Below are 25,594 nucleotides of genomic sequence, written 5' to 3'. Positions count from 1 at the left end.
CGAGCCCCTCCGCCAGGGCCCCTGGAAGCCACGCCCACCACTCTGCTCTAGGAACGCTCTCTCCCAACTTCGCGTGATCTGGGGCTCTCAGGTAAGTCTTTGAGATCCCCTTCTCCAGTTCGGGTTCCCCAGACCCCGCCCTAGTTTCTGGAGACTCCTGGGTTCTCCTTGAGACCCTGGCGCCCCCTTCCTCATCGCAGTCTAGCACCTTCCCCCACCCTGGGCTGGAGGCCCCTTTCCGCAGCTTAGGCCAGGGACTCTGCACCTCCTGCCTGAGACCCCGCCTTCCAGATGGGGAAACTGAGGAATTAGAGGAGAGAGGCAGGGAAGGGAGATGAATGGGGTGGAAAGGGCTTGGCACAGGCCTGCCTCCCAGAACACTTGGTGCGGGCCAGGCACTGTGCTATGTGCCTGGAGAGAGAGAATGGAAATACTAGAGAAGACGGAGGTACGGGTGTGCATCAGCGGGGAGGCAGAGGAAAGCCGCTGCGTTTGATCTGTCTTCCAGCCCAGCTGGACTACTTTCTCTCTGGGCGACCGCCGGCTGGCTCTGGGTCCCACCCTCCCAGGTGTCCAGGAATGCCTCCCTCCCGCCCGCCAGCTTGCGCACACCACCGGAGGTGCCACAAACGGGATGGAGACCCTCCGGGCCTGGGTTTGCAAGAGACCTCATCTGTTAGTCTGTGGCAGCTGCTATGGGCTGTGCTTTGAACAAAATAAGCCCTTTGATTCTTGGGAGACAGACAGTATAACCACCCATTTTGCAGATGAGAAAAAAGAGATTTAGGAATCTGACTTGGTCATGGTTATTTTCCCTGAAAGGGACCAAGATTGGCTCTCAGCTGTGTGACTCCAGTCTGACTCATAGCTTCTGTATACCTTGTTGCTATGATTCGGGACCACAGGATGGCGAGAGGGCACTCAGAGGTGCAGAGCAGGAGAGACCCAGAGATGCATCAGGTAAGATCCCTACAGCTCATTATCTCTTGGCCTGTTTGGAACTGTAACTGTTACGCAAATTAAAATGGAGGAAGTCTTGCTCAGGCTTCAGAACCAGGAGAGCAGGCCTCTGATACCATGCAGGGCCTGTGGGGCTCCTGGGCACAAGGCCTTTGTGCCTCCCATTTCTTTGATTATAGGGAGCAGCATTTGTTCAGCCTCCATGATCTTTCCTGAGTTCCAACAGCAGATTCCAACAGCAGATTTGGTTAGGGAAGGGAGGGGATGTGAGACCAAGGAGAAACAAGCAATCAATAGCAGCCTTGGGGCAGGTTTCCCCATCAAAGAATATGCACAACAATATCTTTGAGCTATTTTGCAGATACTGAAACCTGCTCGGAGAAGTTATGGTATGCTCCCTACATAAGACAAGTTAAACCTGAAGGTTGATAATGTTGATGCCTACTTACCTCACCACCAACCCATCAGAAGAATGTCCATGAGCTGATCACGCCCTCTTTTACTGTAAAACTTGTCACTTGGTTTGGAGGGTGGTACCCTGCTCTGTCCCCCTTTGCCTGGCAAAGCAATAAAGCTATCCTTTTCTAATTCACCCAAAATTCTGAGATTTGATTCTGCAATGATGTTCACAGAAGCTGAGCTTTCAGCATCATGACCTGCTTCTTACCTGCTTAGACACTGCCTAGATTCTGTGCCTGCCTGCAAACACAGGAAGTCAGGTGGGCTTAGATCAGAAAGGGAGTGGGTCTTGGAATTTTTTAAGCCCCTGGAGGTCTGGCCAACCCCCTCAGGGTCTAATGAAATCCTATGATTGGTGAAACAAACAGCATTGGTAAAGTGAAAGCAGAGCTTCATTTTTGTGCGCAAACTGATGATGTTGTTAGTTTGTGGCCTGGGGTTATAAGCAGGAGCCTCCAAACTGCAGTTTGAAGTCTCACCTGTGGAGTGCACACACGGCCATGGATCCTTTCTCAACTGGGACTCCAGATTACTGTTAACAAGCAACTTCCCAGTGCTACTGAAGTCTGGGTGTAGGTTGTCGGCCCAATTTGGTAATGTATACGCTATTGCTTCTCTCCATTGTTTCTATTTCTTTTCTTTTAATGGCTGTATATTGAAATTAAGTAAAATAATCCTCTATTAAATATTGAAATTGTTTATTAGTGTGTAATAAGTGGTTTCTTTTGTTAAAAAAAAGTCATTCAAACCTAAAACAAAAGTAAAACTTTGGGCAAAACAATAACCAAGAGTTAGGGGAAGCCCAGAGGGTGGACCTTTAATTTGCATCTTTAGAGTGCGTGTTTTACTGAAGAAATCAAGGAAAGCTGCACAGAGGAGGCATTCTTTGACCCCCACGTCAAGAAAAACAAGTGAAAGTTGGCCCACACACTTGGAGGAGCACACTTCCTCTCCCTCCCCCCAACTTGTTGTTTATGAAGCTGCCAATCTTCAAGACTCCTCCTGGGTCTTACCACATCCACACACCCCACTAACTCCTCCATCTAAAAATAGTCCAAGATACCAACTGCTTTGCCAACTGTTCTCGGGCTCCAGCAGCCAGATGAAACGAGAAAGCAGCCGACAGCACACCCTTTGAGGACAAAAGCACCCACTAATCAAAGAGCAACTCCCTGAGAGGCCAGCAGTCCCTGAGCAGGCTGGACTGCTGGGCTCCTGGCAGCAGGTCATGCAAATCCTGCACCACAGGATTGCTCCCATCCCTGATTCCCTATCTGCCTACCAGGTACACATATCTGCAATAGGACATGGGGACACTGGGACAGTCTTACTCCCCTTTGCACTCCCAGCTTCCAGTACATTGCCTGCCAAAGCAGGCCCTCTGTGAACACACACTGAATTATGATACAGCCAGGTCACAGAGCCAGACGGGTGTGGAAGTGAGGTTTGACCAGAGCCCCAGTGCTACCACCAGACACCAGATGGCAAGAAGGGCTAAGAGAGGTTCAAAGGCTTTGTCCCAAGAGGCAGAGATTTCTCTTGTGGTCAAGCACTGGGCTGGGAGTTGTATGGTGAGCACAGCCAGACCAGGAGGGACCTCTGGGATCATGGGATGGGCCTGATTGCAGCATTGCATTTTCCAGGATGGGGAGAGGAAGGGTGAGTTGGAACACCACCAACAGGCATAGATTCTCAAGTCCCAGCCTTGGCTTCTGGCTCTTAAGTCCCAGGCTCTGTGCTAAGAACTCCAGCCTCTTAATCTCTCTATGCCTCACTTCCTGTATTTATAAAATGGAAATAAAAAATAGTACCTACCTGAAGTGGGATAAAAATTGACAGTATTGTTTTGAAAATCTTTACAGCCCCTCCCTTCTCTCCTCAATCTAGATCTTGACCCTACTGCTTTTTTAAAAGGGGACAAAGAAAAGAACAAAATACAGCCTGTATTTTTTGTTAAAAAAAAGTTTTGTTTGGCTCCACCAGGTCTTAGTTTTAGCAGGCAACTAAAATGGCATAAAGGATAGTTCCCTAACCATGGATTGAACCTAGGACCCCTGCATTGAGAGCACAGAGTCTTAATCACCAAACCACCAGGGAAGTCCTCTGTATTTCTTCAACTCTTGGGTTCAAATGCCCAGAGACAGGCATAAACAGTTTTGAAGAATACTTGTGCATCTAGTGGAGAAAGCATGTTGAGAACAAATAAACAAGCCAACCGACAACAAACTCTTTCTGGCCTGAAAGATTTGGAGAGAAGATAAGGAAGAGCTAAGATGCTGGGCTCTGCCTCTGAGGTCTCATTGTAGATAGGAGGATGGTGCTAGAAACAGATAGACCCTTCAGATAGATTTAGGCGTCCAAACCCTATTCCTTCACTGTCCAAATTTGATTGGATCAGTTTGTGGCACAATATATGTTCTAGGACATTGTTGAAGACAGTAGAGAATTAGCTGGCAATGAGTGGAGTTTAATAGCTGGTTGTGGTCAGGGGAAGTGTCAGTCCAGGAAAGCCCAACCTAAATTACTGTCTTCCCAGGTGACTGCGGTCGAGGTGCACAGGCTGCACTCCTTGAGGACCAAGGACAGAGGCTTTAAACTCAGGCAGAGGGAAGGGGGGATGGATTCACTAAAATAATCCACACAGGGTAGTCTTGGTAGTCCAGTGGCTAGGACTCCACACTCCTAATGCAGGGGGCCGGGTTTGATCCCTGGTCAGGGAACTAGATCCCACATCTACGCCACAACTAAGACCCAGTACAGCCAAATAAATAAGTATTTTTAAAAAATAATCCACTCAGTCACCAAGCAAGCAAATAACAATAGCAAGCCCTTGGGGTGGGGCAAGTGCCAAGTTGCCACAATGTAGTATTTAAAATCTTCAGTTTCCATTAAGAAATTGTAAATCATGCAAAGAAACAGGAATGGATGACACAGACAAGGGGAAAAAAAAAACAAAACAGGTAGATATTGTAAGGATGTGGGGAAATTGACACCCTCACACACTGACAGTAGGACTGTAAAATGGTGTAGCCACTTAGGAAAACAGTCCAGTGCTGTTTCCAAGAGTTAAACATTGTTGCCACATGACCCTGCAATTCCACTCCTAGGGAAAGACCCAAGAGAAATGAAAACATATGTCTACACAAAAACTTCTACACAAATGTCTATGGCAGCATTATTTATAATAGCCAAAATGTGGACAACTCAAATGTTCAATTGTTGAATGGATAGACAAAATGTATATCTATACAGTGGAATATTATTTAGCCACGAAAAGGAACACAGTACAGATATATGCTACAACCTTGAAAATAATATGCTAAGTGAAGGAAGCCAGTCACAAATGACCACATCTTGTATGATTTCATTTATAATAAATGTCAGAATAGAAGAACATATAGAGGCAGAAAGTGGATTTGTGGTTACTTAGCTAGAGAGGGAGAGCAGAATAGTGACAGCTAAAGTGCGTGAGTTTTTCTCTGAGGTAATGAAAATGTTCCAGAATTGCTGTGGTGATGGTTACCTGTATCTGTGAATATACCAAAACCACTAACTGCACATTTTAATGGGTGAATTGCATGATATGTGAATTATCATATCTCAATATATGCTTTGTGCTCAGTCATGTCTGACTTCTTGTAACCCCTGGACTGTAGCCCACCAGACTCCTCCATCCATGGGATTTTTCAGGCAAGAATACTGGAGCGGGTTGCCATTTCCTCCTCCAGGGGATCTTCCTGACCGAGGAATTGAACCTGCATCTCAGGTATTGGCAGACAGATTTTTTACCACAGAGCCACTGGGTATGCCCCATATCTCAACACAGCTTCTCCTAAAAAAGAACCAGCTAGAACAAAACAAACAAATATGACATTGAGCAAAAGAAACGAAGTATCAGAATTCATACTCTATAATTGTATTGATGCAAATCTTAAAACTAGTCCAAACCAAGCCATATCAGTTCAGGGTGCTTATTTTGGTGGCAAAACTAAAGAAAGGTGAGGAAGTTAAGGGCATAAAAATTAGGTAGAGAGGTTTTAACCTGGAAGGAGGAGCGCAGCGGGTGCTCTGGGGTGCTGTCCAGGGTGCTGTTTGGTTTCTTGACGGAGTGGCAGTCACCCAAGTGCTTGCTTTATAATACTTATTAAGCTGTACATTTATATTGTATGAACTTTTGGTGTGTTCATAATATTTTACAATAAAAGTATTTAAGATGAGTTGGTTTGATCAAACCTCCACATTCTGCAATGAGAATGGGTAAGGAGTAGTTCTAGCTGAAAGGTCAGGATGCGGAGGAAACTGGTGAGACCGTGGTAGCCACGGCCACAATCAGTGAAGAGGAACCCAGGGAGCTGAGAAAGCCAGTGAGAGTGAGTGCACAGAGAGAAGCAAAAACCAGGAGAAGGGTTGAGAAGGGCCCCTAGAACCTCAAGTCTTGATAGCTTGATTTATTTATTCATTTACCCACTGATCAACAGTGTTATTAAGTACTTGCTTTCGGTCACACCAATGAAGCTACTTCTCTCTAATCCCCAGTTTTGCATCGCCAACAATCATTTTTGTCTCTATGACATCATTCCCTGGCCACAACTGAAGGGAGTAAGGATGCCAACCTGACCTAGGCTGGGCCAGTCACATCCTGTCTGTTGGGAATTTGGAACAGAGATTCAGAGATAGCCTTTCTCTGCTGTAGAGTTGGAGAATCACGGAAAACTGGCTTTGCTATGCCAAAACTTCACCCTCAGTGGGCAGTTACCCAAGTCTCAAGAGACACTGCGGGATAATTGGTAACTGCTTTGCCACTGGATATAAGAACTGCCTCTTCCATCCTAGGTTGTGAAAAATTTACTTACACATGTGTATGTGCTCAGTCACTCAGTCTTGTCCAACTCTGCAACCCCATGGGTGCAGACACATGTTTTAGATTCTTCTGGTCAGAAGCACCTGCTTCCAACTGAATCATGCAATTTCCTAAAGAAGCGGATGTGGTGGAGGCAGTGGCTAGGTCCAATCTCAGAAGCTGCAGTGGAAGTAGATCCAACTGCAGAGTCTGCAGCCCTCTGTCCGTGGTGCCAGTGGTGAAGATGCTGTGCGCAATGGGGGCAGTTCTGTCTTCTCGGGATAGTTCTGTGGCGTGATTTTGGGTGTGTTCCCACTTGCCTGGCTACAACGCCTCATTCCCTGCACAGCCTGGAGACTCTGTGAGTTACTCACTATCCTTCATAAATTTTCTTTCTGCTTAGATTGTCCAGAATTGGCTTCTGTGCTTGAAATTAAGAACCCTGGGTGTGTGTGGGGGGGGGGGTGTGTGAGAGGGAGGCTCAAGAGGAAGGGGATATATGTATGTATATAGCTGATTCACATTGTTGTATAGCAGAAACTAACACAATATTGTAAAGCAATTATCCTCTAATTTTAAAAAGTAAATAAATTTTTTAAAAATATATAAATAAGAAGAAAAGAACTCTGACCTACATCTCTAGCAACCTGAATGCAGTCCTTCCTGAAGAGTGGGAACAGACATCAGTAGCCCAGAAGGAATTGTCTCTCCCCACTTCTTGTCTCTTTACCTCTCTGTATGTTGACATCACTCTTCCCTCCAGGCAGACCAACATATGTGGCCTGAGGTAGGAAGTGGCTACGCTGCATCTCCCAAGCTTTTGATATCCTCTCCTTTCAAGAAGCCAGTCCAGACTGAGAATGGAATTTCTTTTTTTTTTTTTTTGGCGACAACATGCAGGATCTCAGTTCCCTGACCAGGGATTGAACCCCTGTCCCTGGCAGTAAAAGCATAGAGTTCTAACTACTGGACTGCCAGGGGAATTCCCCAGAATTTCTAACTTTTAATAAAAGATTGCAGGGGGAGAAACTTTGACCCAGCTTGGGGCAGATGCTTGCACCTAGCCAGTCACCTACAAATAGGCAGGATCATGTCATATAAAAATGGTTGCTGTGAGACAGGAAGGGGGCAGGGCACAACATTTAAAAGAATGACAACCCCTGAGGACACAACATAAACTGGTTAGACCCAACTAGGTCCAAGATGGAGGATGAGTTGACTTCCACCCAACTAGGTCCAAGCTGGCAGATGAGTTGACTTCCACCAGACCTTGAGCATCAGTAAGGTCTCATTGTAACAACACATCAGAGCACTAAATGACACACCCACAGGTACCGTGACAGTTCCAAGGTTGACCATAAAAGGGCAAAAAGTGGGTGCTGACCCAATTCCTAGAACTCTCTGCCCCTTCTCCAGAAAAGTTGGAATAATCCTCCCCCTCATTAGCCTGTGAAATTACCCAGCCCATAAAATCTAAAGTGTGTTAGTTGCTCCATTGCATCCAACTCTTTGTGACCCCATGGTCTGTCCATGGAATTCTCTAGGCAAGAATACTGGAGTGGGATGCCATTCCCTTCTCCAAGGGATCTCCCTGACCCAGGGATCGAACCAAGGTCTAACCACTCCCATATTTCAGGGTCTCTGGCCTTCTGAGATGGCCCCACACTCTGTATTTCTCCCAGGACTGCTCTCACTTTCTCAGATGGGCCATATTCTGTGTATGGAATGTATTTGTCTCTAAATAAACCTGCTGTCACTTTGCTATGACTGGTTCTTGAGTTCTTTCCCATGCAAAACCAAGAGCCCACATTTGGTGGCCCGTCTCAGGGACTTGCCTGAGACCTGGGATGTGACCATCCTCTCATGCCCTACCTTCTCCCTGCAATAGCTGGCTCCAACCCCGTGTGAAACGGAAGCAAAAGGGGCAGGGCACGGTATTTGAAAGAAGGACATAGCTGGAGGACATAACAAAACTGATCAGAATCAAATGGGTCCAAGACGGCAGACAAGTCAACTCTGACTAGACCTTGATCCTCAGAACATGTCCATTGTAACAACAGCGGCAACAGCAGCACCTCGGCAAGCTACATAAGACACCCGCGGGTGCCACGGCAGCTCCAGGGCCAGCCTCCAAAGACCCGGAAGTGGGCGGTGGCCCAATTCCTGGAAACCTCTGCCCCTCCCCCAAAACAGTTGGCATAATCCTCCCACTCATCAGCCTATGAAAGTGTTGCTGTTCGTTCACTAAATCGTGTCCAACCCTTTGTGACCCCATGGACTGCAGCACACCTGGCTTCCCTGCCCCCAGCCCATAAGAACTAACCACACCACATTTCGAGGCTGCACTCAGCCTGTGAGATGGCCCACACTCTATCTGTGGAGTGTGTTTCTCTCTAAATAAATCTACTTCTTACCTATCACTTTGTCTCTTACCGAGTTCTTTCTGAGATGAGACTACAAGAATCCGAGTTTCAGTAGGTCCCGAAACCAGATGTGTGACCTTAATTGGAAGATGGTGGGTTTTAGCTGGGTTCAAGTCCCGGCCATGTGTGTTAAGAGTCCCAAACTGGGTTTTGGCTGGGTTTGAGTGCATTCAAGTTCCACTCTGAGGTGAATGGTTTCACATGCATTGGGGCAGGGGTGCATTTTCAGAGAATTGGGAACATCTAAGTCATGGATTGGACCTAGGTGGCTCAGACGGTAAAGTGTCTGCCTACAATGCAGGACAGCTGGGTTCAATCCCTGGGTTGGGAAGATCTCCTGGAGAAGGAAATGGCAACGCACTCCAGTATTCTTGCCTGGAAAATCCCATGGATGGAGAAGTCTGGTAGGCTATAGTCCACGGGCTTGCAAAGAGTCAGACACAACTGAGCGACTTCACTTTCAGCTTCACAAACAGCAGTTAGGTATGGTGAAGTGGGGAAGGGAGGGGCAAAGGGCCAGGAGGGTGGATTCAACCTAAGGTCTATCAACCCTTAAGAAGCAAAACTAATGGAGAAGGAAATGGCAGCCCACTCCAGGATTCCTGCCTTGAGAACCCCATGGACAGAGGAGCCTAGCAGGCTACAGTCCATGGGGCTGCAAGAGTAGGACACAACTGCGCAGACTTGAACACACGTCCTGATTCACGTGTAAAATACTGACCAGTGCGCACTGATTAGCGTATTTCGAGAAGGTATATCTCTATCAAAACTGTATGACCATGGCTCTTTTCAATGTGAAAACTCACGTATGCCTGTCTCATATTAAACATTTTATGATACATTTAAATAAGTATGAAAATAAGTGCAGTGGCCGAACAGATCTGGTCTAGTAATACCAATTAGACAAATATATTTTATTATTTACTACAAAATAGACTCATGCTTTCAAAAAAAAAAAAAGAAGCAAAACTAAAAAATTAGAATTTTACCTTCTGAGTGATGGGGAGCTACTGAGAGGCTTCTGATGATGGAAGTGTTACATCTGAGGCAGGACATTTTTATGTACAGAAAAATTGAAATAAGAAAAAAATCATCCTCAAATGTACTACCCACAACCACTGTTTCCGTTTGGGTGTATTTCCCACTCTTTCTTCTAAGTGTACACATACACGCATAAACACATAAGCACAATTGTAATTATACCCTATATATGCAGTATGGCATTTGCTTTGAGTAATTAACATTATATCACGTGTATTTCCATGTAATTAAATATTCCTCCTCAATAGTATTTTAATGGCTAGGAGAGTTAGGGATGGCCTCTTTGAGGAGGTAGCATTGGACTTGAGGTCAGAAGGATAAAAAAGCCAGTCTGGGGAAAAGCCTTCCAAGGAGAAGTAATAGTGTGTGTGAAGCGCTGAGACAGGAGTAGTCTTGGTGAGTTTGAGGATGAGTATCAAGAAAATTTCTTCCTGCGTTTCTTCTTTGTTGTTGTTTTTTTAGTCGATCTGTCGTGTCTGAGTCTTTGCAACTCCATGAATTGCAGCACGCCAGGCTTCCCTGTCTTTTGCTATCTCCCAGGGTTTTCTCAAACTCATGTCCATTGAGTCAATGACACTATCCACCTCATCCTCTGTCATCCTCTTCTCCTCATGCCCTCAATCTTTCCCATTATCAAGGTCTTTTCCAGTGAGTCGGCTCTTTGCATCAGTTGGCCAAAGTATTGGAACTTCAGCTTTAGCATCAGTCCTTCCAACGAATATTCAGGGCTGATTTCCTTTAGGATTGACTGGTTTGGTCTCCTTGCAGTCCAAGGGACTCTCAAGAGTCTTTTCTAGCACCACAATTTGAAAGCATCAGTTCTTTGGTGCTCAGCCTTCTTTGGGCTTCTCTGGTGGTTCAGACAGTAAAGAATCCGCCTGCAATGCAGGAGACCTGGGTTGGATCTATAGGTTGGAAAGATCCCCTGGAGGAGGGCATGGCAGCCCACTCCCCTATTCCTGCCTGAAGAATCCTAGGTTGGGAAGATCCTCTGGAGGAGGGCATGGCAACCCACTCCAGTATTCTGGTCTGGAGAATCCCCATGAGCAAAAGAGGCTGGTGGGCTACAATCCACAGGGTCACCAAGAGTCAGACATGACTAAGCGACTAAGCACGCAGCACACAGCCTTCTTTACGGTCTAACTCTCATCCGTACATGACTACTGGAAAAGCCATAGCTTTCACTATACAGATCTTGGACAGCAAAATGCTGCCTTTGCTTTTTAATACACTGCCTAGGTTTGTCATAGCTTTCCTTCCAAGTTGCAAGCGTCTTTTAATTTCATGGCTGTAGTCACTGTCCAAGGTGATTTTAGAGCCGAAGAAAATAAAATCTGTCACTGCTCCTACTTTTCCTCCTTCTATTTGCCATGAAGTGGTGGGACTGGATGACATGATCTTAGTTGTTTCAATGTTGAATTTTAAGCCAGTTTTTCACTCCCCTTTTCACCCTCATCAAGAGGCTCTTTAGTCCCTCTTCACTTTCTGCCATTAGAGTGGTATTATCTGCATATCTAAGGTTGTTGATATCTCTCCCTGCAATCTTGATCCCAGTTGGTGATTCATCCAGCCTGGCATTTCACAAGATGTACTCTGCATAGAGGGCTTCCCAGGTGGCACTAGTAGTAAAGAACCCACCTGCCAATGCAGGAGATGTTAAGAGACATGGATTTGATCCCTGGGTCGGGAAGATCCCCTGGAGGATGGCAGAGCAACCCACTCCAGTATTCCTGCCTGGAGAATCCCACGGACAGAGGAGCCCGGCCGGCTACAGTCCATAGGGTCGGAAAGAGTTGGACATGACTGAAGTGACTTAGCACACACACTCTGCACAGAAGTTAAATAACCAGGAGGACAGTATACAGCCTTGACATACTCCTTTCCCATTTTTGAACCAGTCCATAGTTCCATGTCTGGTTCTAACCATTGCTTCTTGACCGCATACAGGTTTCTCAGGAGGCAGATGAAGTGGTCTGGTATTCTTTTCTCTTTAGGAATTTTCCAGTTTGTTGTGATCCATACGGTCAAAGGCTTTAGTGTAGTCAGTGAAGCAGAAGTAGATGTTTCTCTGAAATTCTCTTGCTTTTTGTATGATCCCATGGATGTTGGCTATTTGATCTCTGGTTTCTCTGCCTTTACTAAACCCAGCTTCTACATCTGGAAGTTCTCGGTTCATGTACTGCTGAAGTATAGCTTGGCGGATTTTGAGCATAACCTTACTAGCTAAATAAGTGTAGTTGTTCAGTAGTTGAACGTTCTTTGGCACTGTCCTTCTTTAGGATTGGAATGAAAACTGATCTATCCAGTCCTATGGCCAATGCTGAGTTTTCAAATTTTGCAGACATAGAGTGTACTTTAACAGCATCATCTTTTAGCATTTTAAATAGCTCAGCTGGAATTCCATCACCTCCAGTAGCTTTGTTTTCAGTAATGCTTCCTAAGGCCCACTTGACTTCACACTCTAGCATGTCTGGCTCTAGGTGAGTGACCATACCATCATGGTTATCCAGGTCATTAGGACTTTTTTGTATAGTTCTTCTGTGTATTCTTGCAGATTCTTCTTCATCGCTTCTGCTTCTGTTAGGTCCTTACCATTTCTGTCCTTTCCCTTATGGCTCAGCCGATAAAGAATCTGCCTGCAATGCGGGAGACCTGGGTTTGATCCCTGGGTTGGGAAGATCCCCTGGAGAAGGGAAAGGCTACCCACTCCAGTGTTCTGGCCTGGAGAAGTCCATGGACTGTATAGTCCATGGGATCGCAAAGAGTTGGACACAACTGAGCGAATTTCACTTTTCACTTTGCATGAAATATTCCTTTGATATCTCCAATTTTCTTGAAGTGATTGCCAGTCTTTTCCATTCTATTGCTTTTCTCTATTTCTTTGCATTGTTCTCAGAAAAATGCCTTCTTATCTCTCCTTGCTATTCTTTGGAACTCTGCATTCGGTTGGGTATATCTTTCCCTTTCTCCCTTGCTTTTTACTTCTCTCGTTTTTTTACAATCTTCTATTTGTAAAGCTTCCTCAGACAACCACTTGGACTTCTTGCATTTCTTTTTCTTTGGGATGGGTTTGGTCACTGAATCCTGTACAATGTTACGAACTTCTGTCCACAGTTCTATAGGCACTCTGTCTACCAGATCTAATCCCTTGAATCTATTCATCACTTCCACTGTATCATCATAAGGGATTTGATTTAGGTCATATCTGAATGGCCTAGTGGTTTTCCCTACTTCAATTTAAGCCCGAGTTTTTCAATAAGGAGTTAACAATCTGAGCCACAGTCTGCTCCAGGTCTTGTTTTTGCTGATGGTATAAAGTGTCTCTATCTTTAGCTGCAAAGAATATAATCAATCTGATTTCAGTATTGACCATGTTGTGATGTCCACATGTAGACTGTCTCTTGTGTTGTTGGAAGAGGGTGTTTGCTCTGACCAGTGTGTTCCCTTGACAAAACTCTTAGCCTTTGTTCTACTTTATTTTGTACTCCAAGGCCAAATTTTCCAGTTACTCCAGGTATCCTTTGACTTCCTATTTTTGCATTCCAACCCCCTGTGAGGAAAAGGATGTCCTTTCTTTCTTTCTTTCTTTTTTTTAACCATCTTGTTTTTGGTGTTAGCTCTAGAAGGTCTTGTAGGTTTTCACAGAACTGATCAACTTCAACTTCTTCAACATCAGTGATTTGGGCAAAGACTTGGATTGCTGTGGAGTTGAATGGTTTGCTTTGGAAATGAACCAAGATCATTCTGTTGTTTTTGAGATTGTACCCAAGTACTGCATTTTGGACTCCTTTGTTGATTATGAGGACTATTCCATTTCTTCTAAGGGACTCTTGCTCACAGTAGCAGATATAATGGTCATCTGAATTAAATTCGCCCATGCCTGTCCATTTTAGTTGACTGATTCCTAAAATGTTGATGTTCACTCTTGCCATCTCCAGTTTGACCAGTTCCAATCTACCTTGATTCATGGACCTAACATTCCAGGTTCCTATGAAACATTGTTCTTTATAGCATTAGACTTTTCTTTCACCACCAGACACATCCACAACTCAGCATTATTTAGTTTTTGGTCCAGCCACTTCATTCTTTCTGGAGCGATTTCTTTGCTCTTCCCCAGTAGCATACTGGACACCTTTGGACCTGGGAAGCTCATCTTCCAGTGTCATATGTTTTTGTCCTTTCATACTGCTTATGGGGTTCTCATGGCCAGAATACTGGAGTGATTTGCCATTCTTTCCCCCAGTGAACCACATCTTGTCAGAACTCTCCACTGTAACCCATCCATCTCGAGTGGCCATGCACGGTATGGCTCATAGCTTCACTGAGTTACGCAAGCACCTTCACCATGACAAGGCTGTGATCTATCTATGAAGGGGCGTTTCTTCTTTATTCACACTCAGTCCATTCTAACCCCCTGGCAGAAACTTTAATTTAATTGGGTGTTGTGAAAGTGAAAGTCGTTCAGTTGTGTCTGACTCTTTGCAACCCCATAGACTATACAGTCCATGGAATTCTCTAGGCCAGAATACTGGAGTGGGTAGCCTTTCCCTTCTCCAGGGGATCTTCCCCACCCAGGAATCGAACCAGGGTCTCCTGCATTGCAGATGGATTCTTTATCAACTGAGCTATCAGGGAAGTTAAATTTAGTTAAATTGAGCATCCTACAATTTAACTCCATTCTATCTACCTTAAGATAGTGAGACCCCACAAGTTAAGGTTCCCACCGGACTGGGTCTTTGTTGTGGCGTGCAGGCTCTCGAGGTGCAGCCTGTGGGCTTAGTCCCTGTGTGGCACGTGGGAATCTTAGTTCCCAGACCAAGGATTGTCCCCTGCATTGGAAGGCGGGTCTGTAACCACTGGACCACCAGGGAAGTCCCAAGATTGCCCACATTTTATTTCTTTATTTTTAAAAATAATTTTATTTATTTATTTTTTATTGTGCTGGGTCTTCGTTGCTATGAGAGCTTTTCTCTAGTTGCGGCAAGTGGGGACTACTCTCTAGTTGTGGAGTAGGATTCTCTTGTTGTGGAGCACAGACTCTAGGGCACACGGGCTTCAGTAGGGCTCAGTAGTTGTGGCTTCCAGGCTCCAGAGCACAAGCTTAGTAGTTGCGGCACACAGGCTTAGTTGCTCCAAGGCATGTGTGATCTTCTTGGATCAGGGGTCAAACTTGTGCCTCCTGCATTGGCAGATGAATTGTTTCCCACTGAGCCACCAGGGAAGCCCCTGCCCCCAATTTAGATGCCAACTGCAAGTCCAGGTTGTCACCTGTGCTTCTGACCAACCAAGCATCCAGTGATAAGTTGGAAGTTTCCATGACCCACTCCTAGGGCTTCATCATTTGCGAAAATGGCTCACAGAACTCAGGAAAACAGTTTACTTATACGATTGCCAGTTTACTACAAAGACTATTTCAAAGGGTGCAAATGAACAGCCAGAGGAAGAGGTTGTACAGGGCTAGGCATGGGGATGTGGCAAGGAGTTTCCAGGCATGAGACCCTCCCAGCAGCTTCACGTGTTCACCAACCAGGAAATTCTCAGAACCCTGGCCTTTTGGGGTTTTATGGAGGCTTCATGAAAGAAGTGGGGCTTCCCAGGTAGCTCAGTAGGAGAGAATCCGATCCTCCTGCCAATACAGGAAACGCAGGAGACATGGGCTAGATCCCTGGGTCAGGAAGATCCCCTGGAGGAGGAAATGGCAAACCATTCCAGTATTCTTGCCTGAAAACTCCTGTGGACAGAGGAGCCTGGTGGGCTACAGTTCATGGCAGAACAAAGAGTTGGACATGACTGAGAAAATGAGCATGAAAATAAGCATTAAGTAGGCATGACTGATGGAATCATTGACCATCAGTCACTCGGTCAACACTTTATCCTGTTTCTCTCCCCAGAGGTCAGAGGTCAGGGGGATGGGTCTGAAAGTTCCAGTCCTCTAGTTATGTGGTTGATTTCCCTGGCAACCAGAACCCACGGGTTTTTAGAAATATCACCTTATTAACGTAAAGTCTCTAGTTGTTGAAAGGGGCTTGTTATGAATAACAGAAGACTCTCCTTTCACTTTATTGGCTCTTGTCACTTAGGAAATTCCAAGGGTTTTAGGAGCTCTGTGCCAGAGACAGGGACAAAAGGCCAACCTAGACTCCATACTCACAGATTCAACCAATCTGGAGTTGAAAATATATATATTTTTAATTCCAGAAGCTTCCCTGGTGGCTCAGTTGTAAAGAATCTGCCTGCCAATGCAGGAGACACAGATTTAATTGCTGATCTGGGAAGATCCCACAACTAAGATCCCCGTAGTTGCCACAGAGCAACTAAGCCCGTGCTCCACAACTACTGAGCCTGTTCTCTAGAGCCCTGTGAGTCGCAATTACTGAGCCCAAGCACCACAAGTACTAAAGCCAGCATGTCCTAGAGCCCATACTCTGAAATGAGAGAAGCCCCTGCCACGGGAAGTCTACACACGGAAACAGAAGTAGCCCCCACTTGCTGTAACTGGAGAAAAGTCCACACAGCAGTGAAGACCCAGCACGGCCATTAATTAATTAATTTTTTAATTCCAGAAAGTTTTGGGACTCCCCTGGTAGTCCAGTGGTTAAGACTACATGCTCGCAATGCAGAGGGCACGTGTTCAATCCCTGGTCGGGGAACTAACGTCCTGCATGCCAATGGCTCGGCCTAGTGACTCTGACACTTTCTGGCCCCGTGACTCAGCCTCTCCGTGTTTCCGTTTCCTCGTGTGTGAAGCGGGCACAATAACAGCACCCGTACCTCACAGGGGGCTTCCCAGGTGGCACTAGTGGTAAAGAACCTGCCTGCCAATGCAGGAGACAGAGCGGCACGGGTTCGATCCCTGTGTCGGGAAGACTCCCTGGAGGAGGGCATAGCAACCCACTCCAGTGTCCTTGCCTGGAGAATCCCATGGACAGAGGAGCCTGATGGGCTACAGTCCATGGGGTCGCAAAGAGTAGGACATGACTGAAGCAACTTAGCACACACGCACGCATACCTCGTAGGCCTGCAATGAGATTTAAATGCGATGCTCTTTATGAAGACAGACACAGTTCACACTACACAAGCATTTGTTGACTAAGATAAACTCTATCTTCTATATAGCTCTTCAGTTGGTCCCACGCTACCATTATCTCTCCACCATCATACTGTCCTGACCTAATGCGTCTCGCTGCATCGAGTCCCTGCCATCCTCCAATCCATCTGCACACCCAAACCAGGGTCACCTTTTCAAAATGTGAATATGATGCAAATATTGAGTTGGCCAAAAAGTTCATTTGGCTTTCCCCATAAGATCTTATGGAAAATCTGAATGAAAATTTTGGCCAACCCAATACTCACCGCTTCAATGGCTTCCTAGGGTTTCCCTGGTGACTCAGTGGTAAGGAATCGCCTGCCAAGCAGGAGACACGGGTTTGATCCCTGGGTCAGGAAGATCCCCTAGAGAAGGAAATGGCAACCCAATGCAGCATTCTTGCCTGGACATCCCACGGACTGAGGAGCCTGGCGGGCTACAGTCTGTGGGTCACAAAGGGTTGGACAGAACTTGGCGACTACACAATAGCAGCAATAGCTTCAGGGGCTCCCTACTGCAAGGCTGCCCTCCTCAGCAGGCTGGCAAGGTCCAGGAGATCTGGTCCCCACTCACCTGTTCAGGCTCACCTTCGCCACTGAACACTCTGGACAACCACATATCCAAAGGTACACTAGGAAGTTGTTTCCTTATAAGAGGTGGAATGATCAAAATTGTCCTTTCATTGACAAGAAGTGGAAATTTCACCCATTGCTACCCAGTTTGTGCCAGGCCACATTCTTGGCTTCCTGAGGACCTGCCATGCCCATCTGCTTCCTGATTCCTTCATTCAGGGAGGTTTACTTCTTTATTTGTAATTGAATTTGTGAATATCAGCTGGCTGATGTGAAGCATCCAGAGATAAAGGCTACTTAGCTTGGCTTGCTCTGGGACAGGCTGTCTGCCCCCCCCCCCAGTTTATTTATCTTTTAGTTCTTCCAAAATTGAATATATCAAGGCCTATGGGCTTCCCTGGTGGCTCAGCGGTAAAGAATCCACCTGCAATGCAGTGATAGCTTATGGTGAATGGTGTTGGATTCGTGATCTCCGAAGAAGATTTAGCTTTGGGACCAGGGACCAGGTTTGATCCCCCAAGAGCTTTTGTGTAGCAGAGTTTTATTAAAGTAAAAAAGGGACAGAGAAAGCTTCTGACACAGAAAGCTTCTGACACGGACATCAGAAGGGGGATGGATCCCTATCCCTAGTCTTAGCAGGGGAATTATATACTTTTTAATTGGTTATTACAATAAATCAAAAGAATGTCTCAAGGTTGTAAAGATCTTACTAGACCCACTCCCCTAATATACATTTTAAGACAACAGAATTAGTCAGAAAAAAAAAAAAAGAATTAGTCAGAAGGTTTTCAGGAAGGAGAAACAGGTCCTCAAGCAGGATACATTACTGTTATATAATCCTTAATAAGTAATGTAGAAAAAAACCTTTGCCCTTTCCTTCTCCTTGAGAATTCCAGACCCCTAACTCCTCCTTGAGAGCCCCAGACCGCTTTCTCCTCCTTTGGGACCCTGGACTTTTTATCAACCTGCCTAGGAATTGACTCTCTCAGTAGGAGATGTGGGTTTGATCCCTGGGTAGGGAAGATCCTCTGGAGAAGGAAATGGCAACCCACTCTAGTATTCTGGTCTGGAGAATCTCCTGGACAGAAAAGCCTGGAGGCTACAGTCCATGGGATCACAAATAGTTGGACAGGACTAAGGGACTAAACAACAATAACTGCTAAGGGGAAAATAATAAACAAGAGAACAAAATCCGAGGCCCCTCCCCCACTTCTCTTAAAGTCACAGAACACAGAAGGAACTGCAGTGGAATAAGTGGGTGCAGAAAGCCAGGAGGGAAAGGATGGCAAGAAAAACTCCCCAAATACTTAGAAAGCTATTCAACAGAAACTGTGATAAATACAAGTCAATGTGAGATAAGTGAAATTAAGGAGCAGCAGAGATGAGAGGCTGTTTTGTAGATAAGGCCTGTTTTCCTCTTCTCTTTTCTCATCAGGGTATTCTAGGCCCAAGGCATTTCCTGTAGGCCAGGCCCTCTTCCATGTGCTTTACCTAAATTAACTAATTTCCTGTGAGGTAGGTACTATATTTAGCCCCATGTCACTCCTAAGGACAGGAACACAGGGAAGTTAATTACTGTGCTGCACGTTTTATGGCAAGTAAATCAAAAGAGCCTTCTTGGGTCCAGAGTCTTGATAAGGCTAATAAGGTCGAGTTTTATAAAGAACTTGACAGACATTAGAGGCAAGAACAATCACACTTAATTAGAGGGAGTCCAACATGACTTCAGAACTAAAAATGGATCTCACAGTTTACCATGTGGTTTTACATGGATTATCTCATTTCAGTAGAGGAGGCAGTACAGAGCTGTGGTAAACAGCACAAGGTCTAGAATCAGATGATCCTGATACTTGTTTCCCAGCCTTGTCACATACCAGTTATATGTTCTGGGGCCTCTTTTAGTGCCTCAATTTCTCATTTGTAAAGATTTTTACGGACTGAGCCACCAGGGAAGCCCCTATTTGTAAATAGAGTATAATAAAACAATTTGTCTCATGCCATTGTGAGGATTAAATAAGATAATAATACCCTTAAAGCAGTTAACAGGCTTTCCAGGGAGCTCAGGGGTACAGAATCTGCCTGCCAATGTAGGAGCTGCAGAAGATGCAGGTTCGAGCCCTGGGTAGGGAAGATCCTCTGGAGAAGGAAATGGCAACACACTCCAGTATTCTTGGCTGGAAAATCCCCTGGACAGAGGAGCCCTATGAGCTATAGTCCATGGGGTTGCAAAGAATCAGACACGACTGAGGACGTAGTAAGTAGTGATCTAAAGCAATTAACAGCGTGCCTGGCACATAACAAATGATAAAAAAAAAAGAAAAAAAGAATAAGATGATGTGATGGCTTATTTTACTAAACACAGGTGATGTATCAAATACCTTCTGGGCCTCTTAAGCCTCACAACAGCTCTCTGAAGGTTTTGTCCTTATTGTACAGTGAAGTGCACGTGCTGACTCCGTGTACTAAAGCACTTTGCTCACTCAGTCACAACAATCCCAGGTGTAGGTGCTATATATTATAATCCCCATCGTACAGAGGAGAATACTGAGCATACGTTAAATAACTCGATCAAGTTCACAGCCAGCAAGAGAAGCAAGCAGGCAATTTGGTTCCAAGGTCCGTGCTCTTAACCATCTTCCCTTTCAGCAACAAGTGAGGAAAACAGGCTCAGAAAGTGAAGAGATTTCCTAAGGAGGACTCCAGGTTGTTTTACCACTCCAGGAATTACCACCAAATCCAGCAGGGGGCGCCCCAAGACACAGCAATCTGTGGGATTGGCATACTAGGTCAAAACTACCATACCCACAATGCAGTGCGGGCATTAAGGTCCCCGTCCCAGCTTGTCCGTCTGAGGTCTTGCCTGTGTGCTCTCCAGGAGGAATATGTGTATCTGAGCCATTCGAGTCCTTCCCCAATCTTAAGATAGCACGTTAAAAGTTTTTTTCCGCTTCATCTCATCCTTGTCTTACCAGTTGGAGGGCGGAAGGATTGAATCAACGCTGCTATTTGTCGGCTTTATTTGTCTTAACCTAACGTGAGGACCCTTGACCTTTAACCCAAGATGGCGGCGCCCAGAACCCAACTCTCGGTGTAGATCTGAGGCGAACTAAGCCCGGGAACTCCGCGTCATGTCGAAGCTAAGCCGGGCCACTCGGGCTCTCAGGAAGCCCGAGGCCGAAGGCGTGATCCGGGCCATCGTGCGGGCAGGCCAGGCCATGCCCGGGCCCCCTCTAGGCCCCATCCTGGGTCAGGTGCAGCCGCGGCGAAAACCAGGCATGGGAGGCGCGGGAGGGTTGGATCTAGTACGTTGGTGAGGGGTGTGGACTGGGCCAGGGCTGCCTCGTTTCATACCCCGGCCCTGCTGCCCACACACGAATCATCTGGCACATAAAACGGTAGTTGAATGTGGGTCGAGAGAAGAGGATGGGTATCCTTAGAGACGCGAAGAGGAGGAGAGAAGGGATGGAGCCTCCTGGGTGGTAGGAACCCGGCCCTTCCTCCCCACGCTTACCTCCTCTATGCCTCCCTCACAGCGAGGCGTCTCCATCAACCAGTTCTGTAAGGAGTTCAACGAGAAGACCAAGGACATCAAAGAAGGCATTCCTCTGCCTACCAAGATTTTTGTGAAGGTGCGGAGTCGGGACTCTGACCCCCCATTTCCTTATTCTTCCCAAGGCCTGAAGCTGGTCTCCTGGGGTTGCTACTCGGCTCCCCGCTTGGGGCAAATCTCTTTCAAAAAAAAAATTTCATTTTTGTTTACTTGGCTGCACCGGGTCTCAGTTGAGGCTGTTTTTGGCTGTGCTGGGTTTTGGTTGCTGCCTGCAGACTGTCTCTAGTTGTGGCGCTGGGGCTTCTCCTGTGGAGCACAGGGTCAATAGTTGTGGTGCACAAGCTTAGGTTGGCATGTGGAATTTTCCCTGACCAGGGATCGAACCCGTGTCCCCTGCATTGACAGGCAGATTCTTAAGCACTGGACACCACCAGGGAAGTCCCAAATCTCTTCTTGATGCCCGGCCCCCCTTCCCCCTTTTACACAGTGGAGACTAGACCATATCTTTCCTGAGTGCACCCTGCCTTGTCGCAGATCTTTTTTTTTTTTTTTGTCCCTCCAAATTGCCAGGGTTTCCAGAGCAGAGTTGGACCTGGAATAGAGGTGACAGGGACATCTTTTAGAAGTTTATTTTTCCTGTAGTTTTATGGTCAGTTAAAGGGGCACCATAGCAAGGTGAGCTGAGATGGGGCAGGCAGGAAGTTAGTAGTACCTTGGGCTGGGGCCGCAGGGTAGGAAAATTCTCATATCTCTTTTTTTCCCTTAAGCCTGATAGAACATTTGAAATAAAAATTGGCCAACCCACTGTTTCCTACTTCCTGAAGGCCGCTGCTGGGATTGAGAAGGGGGCCCGGAACACAGGTAAGGGGCAGGGTGGGCATCTGGGCTTCTGGAGGCTCTGGAGGGAAGCAGTGACTCCTGAAGGGCTGCTTGTGTTTTGCTCCCAGGGAAGGAGGTGGCCGGCCTGGTGACACTGAAGCACGTGTATGAGATCGCCCGCGTCAAAGCTCAGGATGACGCCTTTGCCCTCCAAGACGCGCCCCTGTCCTCTGTTGTCCGCTCCATCATTGGCTCTGCCCGTTCCCTGGGCATTCGTGTGGTGAAGGAGTGAGTATCTGGGGGAAGCTCAGTGTGAGAGAAGGGCCTGGAAAGTTCTTGATTCTAGGACAAGGCTGAAGTCCCACTGAGTGGGAGAGTCAGTGTCTGTGTTAAAGGATCTTAGATTCTCATTCATTCGTTTGGAATAGAATTGTTATGCACCCAATGTGTATTAGACTGTTCGGGACACTGGATACAGTCCGGAAGGAGGTAGCCATGCTTGGCCTTGCTTCTAAGGAGCTCCCAGTCCAGAGATGGAGGCAGATCCATAAATGGAGCGTTACTGCTGGATGGTCAGCCCTGATAAAAAAGACCACAAGCATCTTGAGAACCGGGAGTAGGGTTCCTGATTTTGCCTGTGTGTCAGTAAAGGCTTTGCAGAGCACTTGACATCCAAGCAGAGCCCTGGGAAAGGAGGTCAGGGACTGGGACAAACATTCCGAGAAGTGGAAAAATCCCTGTGAAGAATGTAGGGTGAAAGAGTGAAGCAGAGGAGTTCAGTGTGATCTGGGTATATCACACTAGAGAGAGTGGAACATAGGAGGTGAGGCAAACAGGGTCTAGTTGGTTCTCAAATCCAGACCTGATCCTCAGGCCAACAGAGGGCTCCTCATGGGGGCTTCGGAGACCTCAGGAAGGTGAGATGGTGGGTGGGAAAGCGTGTGGCCCAGATGATGGCAGGGGTAGCACTCAGCCCTTCCCTGGCCTCTTGCTGCTGGAGTCACACCCCATGCAAAGGCTGATGGTTGGTTATTTCCCAAGAGGAGTGAGGGTAAGCGTGGAGCAGGGGTGGAATTTACTTTGCTCAGATCTTTACTTGTTCTGGGAATACAGCAGTGCACGAATCTGATCCCTGCTCTGAGAGACATACATGTACCGCCTGATGATTTCTTTGTACAAAATGTTTTTGGGCTCAGAGAATGGGCAGGTTAATCTGGATTGGGATTTAGCTGTTCTAATCCTCCAAGGATAAGGAGGGATTTAAGAAAATAGTAAAAAGCAGAGGTGATGGTGGAGTGGCACTCCTGGCAGAGAAGAGAGATGAGCAAAAGGTGTGGGGGCTGGGAGGGTCTTCCCTATAGCTCAGACGGTAAAGAATCTGCCTGCAATGCAGGAGACCTGGGTTCGATCCCTGGGTCAGGAAGATCTCCTGGAGAAAGCAGTGGCATCCCACTCCAGTATTTTTGCCTGGAGAATCCCATGGACAGAGAAGCCTGGTGGGCTACAATCCATGGGGTCACAAAGAGTCAGACATGGCTAAGCGACTAACACACACACATATGGGGGCTGGGGCATTGGGAGCGGGGAGGGGCTCTGAGACGGTGACGTGGGTGCTGTGAGCTCCCACCCGTGACCGGCCCCTCACTCACTGTTTGTTTCTCTGTACTTACAGCCTCAGTTCAGAAGAGCTGGCTGCTTTCCAGAAGGAGCGAGCCCTGTTCCTGGCTGCTCAGAAAGAGGCGGATTTGGCAGCTCAGGCAGAAGCTGCCAAGAAGTGATTCCTGTCCCCCAGCCTCCAGGATTTTGAAGGGGGCCAGTTGAGAAGGCTGTGTCTAAGGGGAGGAAGGGAGGTCACACCAAGCTGATTATATTTTTCTGACTTTAAATTATGTATTTTTAAATTATGTATGGCTATATCAGAGCATCAAGCCTGAGTAAACATGTTTTGTCACCCACTTTCAGTTTCTGCTTTGGGACCCCAGGGATAGGGACTGGTACTGACAGTAGCCACCACGGACAGATGTTAGCTGCCCTGGGAAGTAGGAGTTTCTCAGAGTCTGAGGCTCAGCCAGGTAGAGCAACCTGCCCAAGGTCTGACCTGACAGAGGAAGGGGAAAATCTTGTGTTTTCCGCCTTCCTAGGGATGAGAGAATGGACAGGGCGGGCAGGGGCTGTGGATGTTGGGCTTGCTTCCATCAGAAAGGCCTCCTGTCTCTGGCGGACTCGCAGCCTCAACAGAAACAGGCCCTTTTGAAGACTTCAGATGACAGCCCCAAGCAGGGTGCTACACGGAGTGCCCTGGATCCCAAGGGCTGCCTCAGACCTGTCTGTTAAACTGACCCTGACTCAGTCAGGTGATACCAAAATGTGAATATTGTGGGGTTTATGGCTACAGACCTGTGGAAGAAGCAAAGCATCGGTAGGTTCCTGCCCACAGTGGGAGAAGTCCTTGGCCTTCTGTTTTCCCATTAGTCATAATACAATGGACTCCTGTCCTCACAGAGAAGAGGAGGAGTCTGGGGTGAAATGGGATTCACATTTACCAAGCACCTGTTATGTGCCAGGCATGTGGTTTTATACCAAGATTTGGAAAGCTTAGAAAAAACCCTACAGGAAAAGAGAAGCCTCAAGTAATCCCCCCCAACCCAGAGAAGACTCCTGCCAATATTTTGCCATTTATCTTTTCTACTTTGTTTTTTCTTTATATGTAATGCTTTAAGAAAAACAAATTTGAGTCATACTCTATATACTGCTGTATTCTACTTGTAGCTTGGGAATTATTTAGAATACTCTTTTCATTATTTTCTTAAAACAGTTTCTCATAGCTACTTAGTGTTTTGTCTTATGAGTAGACCATTGTTTAGTTACCAAGGCCTCAACTGTTGGGTAGTTTGTTGTTTGCATAAAAAAACCAAACAACAAAAAAACACTCAGCCCCGTGATGAACAGCATTTGGTCCTCTGCCTCAGGAGCTCCTAAAACTGCAATCAGTTGTGTCAGCTGAGGGTGTGGTCTCATCTGAGGCTTGACTGGGGAAGGATCCACTTTCAAACTCATGCGGTTGTTGGCAGCATTTGGTTCTTTCTGAACTGCTGGACTGAGGGCCACAGATTCTTGCTGGTTGTCAAGTCAGGGGCCACCTTCAGTTCCATTCTCCCAAGCTGTATAGTCTTAGGCAAGTTACTTATCTACTCTGTGACTTAGACCCTCATCTATAAGATAGGGAAGATAGTGCCTATCTCCAAAAGTTGCGGGAATAACTCCATTTATGGTCAATTAATTTATGACAAAGGAGCCAAGAATATTCAGTGGGGAAAGGCGGCCTTCAATAAATGGTGCTGGGGAAAGTGGACAACCACATGTAAAAGAATGAAGCTTTAGAAATTAATCCAGGAAAAAAATAAAAATAAATAAATAAATAAATTAATTAATTAATTAATCCAGGAACTTCCCTGGTGGTCTAGTGATTAAGACTGCATTTCCAATGCAGGTAGCGGAGGTTTGATTCCTGGTCAGGAGACAAGATCCCACATGCTGCAACTAAGATCCTGCAGGCTGCAACAAAGATTTCACGTGCTGTGTCTAAGACCTGGCACAGTCAAATAAATATTTTAAAAAGTAAAAATTCAAAGTAGATCAAAGACTTGAGCATAAGACCTGAAACCATAAATTTAGAAGAAAACATTGGTTTTGGCAATGAGCTTTTTGATTTGATCTCAAAAGCAAAAATAAACAAGTGGCACATCAAACTAAAAAGCTTCTGCCACAGCAAAGGAAGTCATCAACAAAGCAAAAATGCAAACTACAAAATAGGAGGAAAAAATGTTTAAATCATATATCTGA

The 25,594-nt window shown here is 46.3% G+C and overlaps 1 protein-coding gene and 1 long non-coding RNA gene across 2 annotated transcripts; both read left to right on the top strand.

Moving 5' to 3' along the window:
* The first annotated feature begins 50 nt into the window (after positions 1-50).
* Positions 51-1,559, top strand: LOC122430919. Its single transcript, XR_006266405.1, has 3 exons — positions 51-91; positions 823-960; positions 1,322-1,559. It is a non-coding gene; the product is annotated as an uncharacterized LOC122430919 (long non-coding RNA).
* Positions 1,560-20,415: 18,856 nt separating this feature from the next.
* MRPL11 (mitochondrial ribosomal protein L11) lies at positions 20,416-23,706 on the top strand. The gene is made up of 5 exons (XM_043452494.1): positions 20,416-20,633; positions 20,916-21,011; positions 21,700-21,793; positions 21,880-22,039; positions 23,424-23,706. The coding sequence occupies exons 1-5, from the start codon at positions 20,511-20,513 to the stop codon at positions 23,527-23,529; spliced, it is 579 nt and encodes a 192-aa protein (XP_043308429.1). The 5' UTR covers positions 20,416-20,510; the 3' UTR covers positions 23,530-23,706.
* Positions 23,707-25,594: the final 1,888 nt, after the last annotated feature.

This window comes from Cervus canadensis, chromosome 29 (assembly GCF_019320065.1).
Source record: "Cervus canadensis isolate Bull #8, Minnesota chromosome 29, ASM1932006v1, whole genome shotgun sequence".
Classification (NCBI taxonomy): domain Eukaryota; kingdom Metazoa; phylum Chordata; class Mammalia; order Artiodactyla; family Cervidae; genus Cervus; species Cervus canadensis.
Note: the sequence above shows the minus strand (reverse complement) of the source record. Positions and strands in the feature narration are given on the sequence as shown.

Coding starts and splice junctions, on each gene's coding strand:
- MRPL11 (XM_043452494.1), top strand. CDS start 20,511: ATGTCGAAGCTAAGCCGGGCCACTCGGGCTCTCAGGAAGCCCGAGGCC. Junction 21,012..21,699: donor CTACCAAGATTTTTGTGAAG/GTGCGGAGTCGG, acceptor TTTTCCCTTAAG/CCTGATAGAACATTTGAAAT. Junction 22,040..23,423: donor GGCATTCGTGTGGTGAAGGA/GTGAGTATCTGG, acceptor CTGTACTTACAG/CCTCAGTTCAGAAGAGCTGG.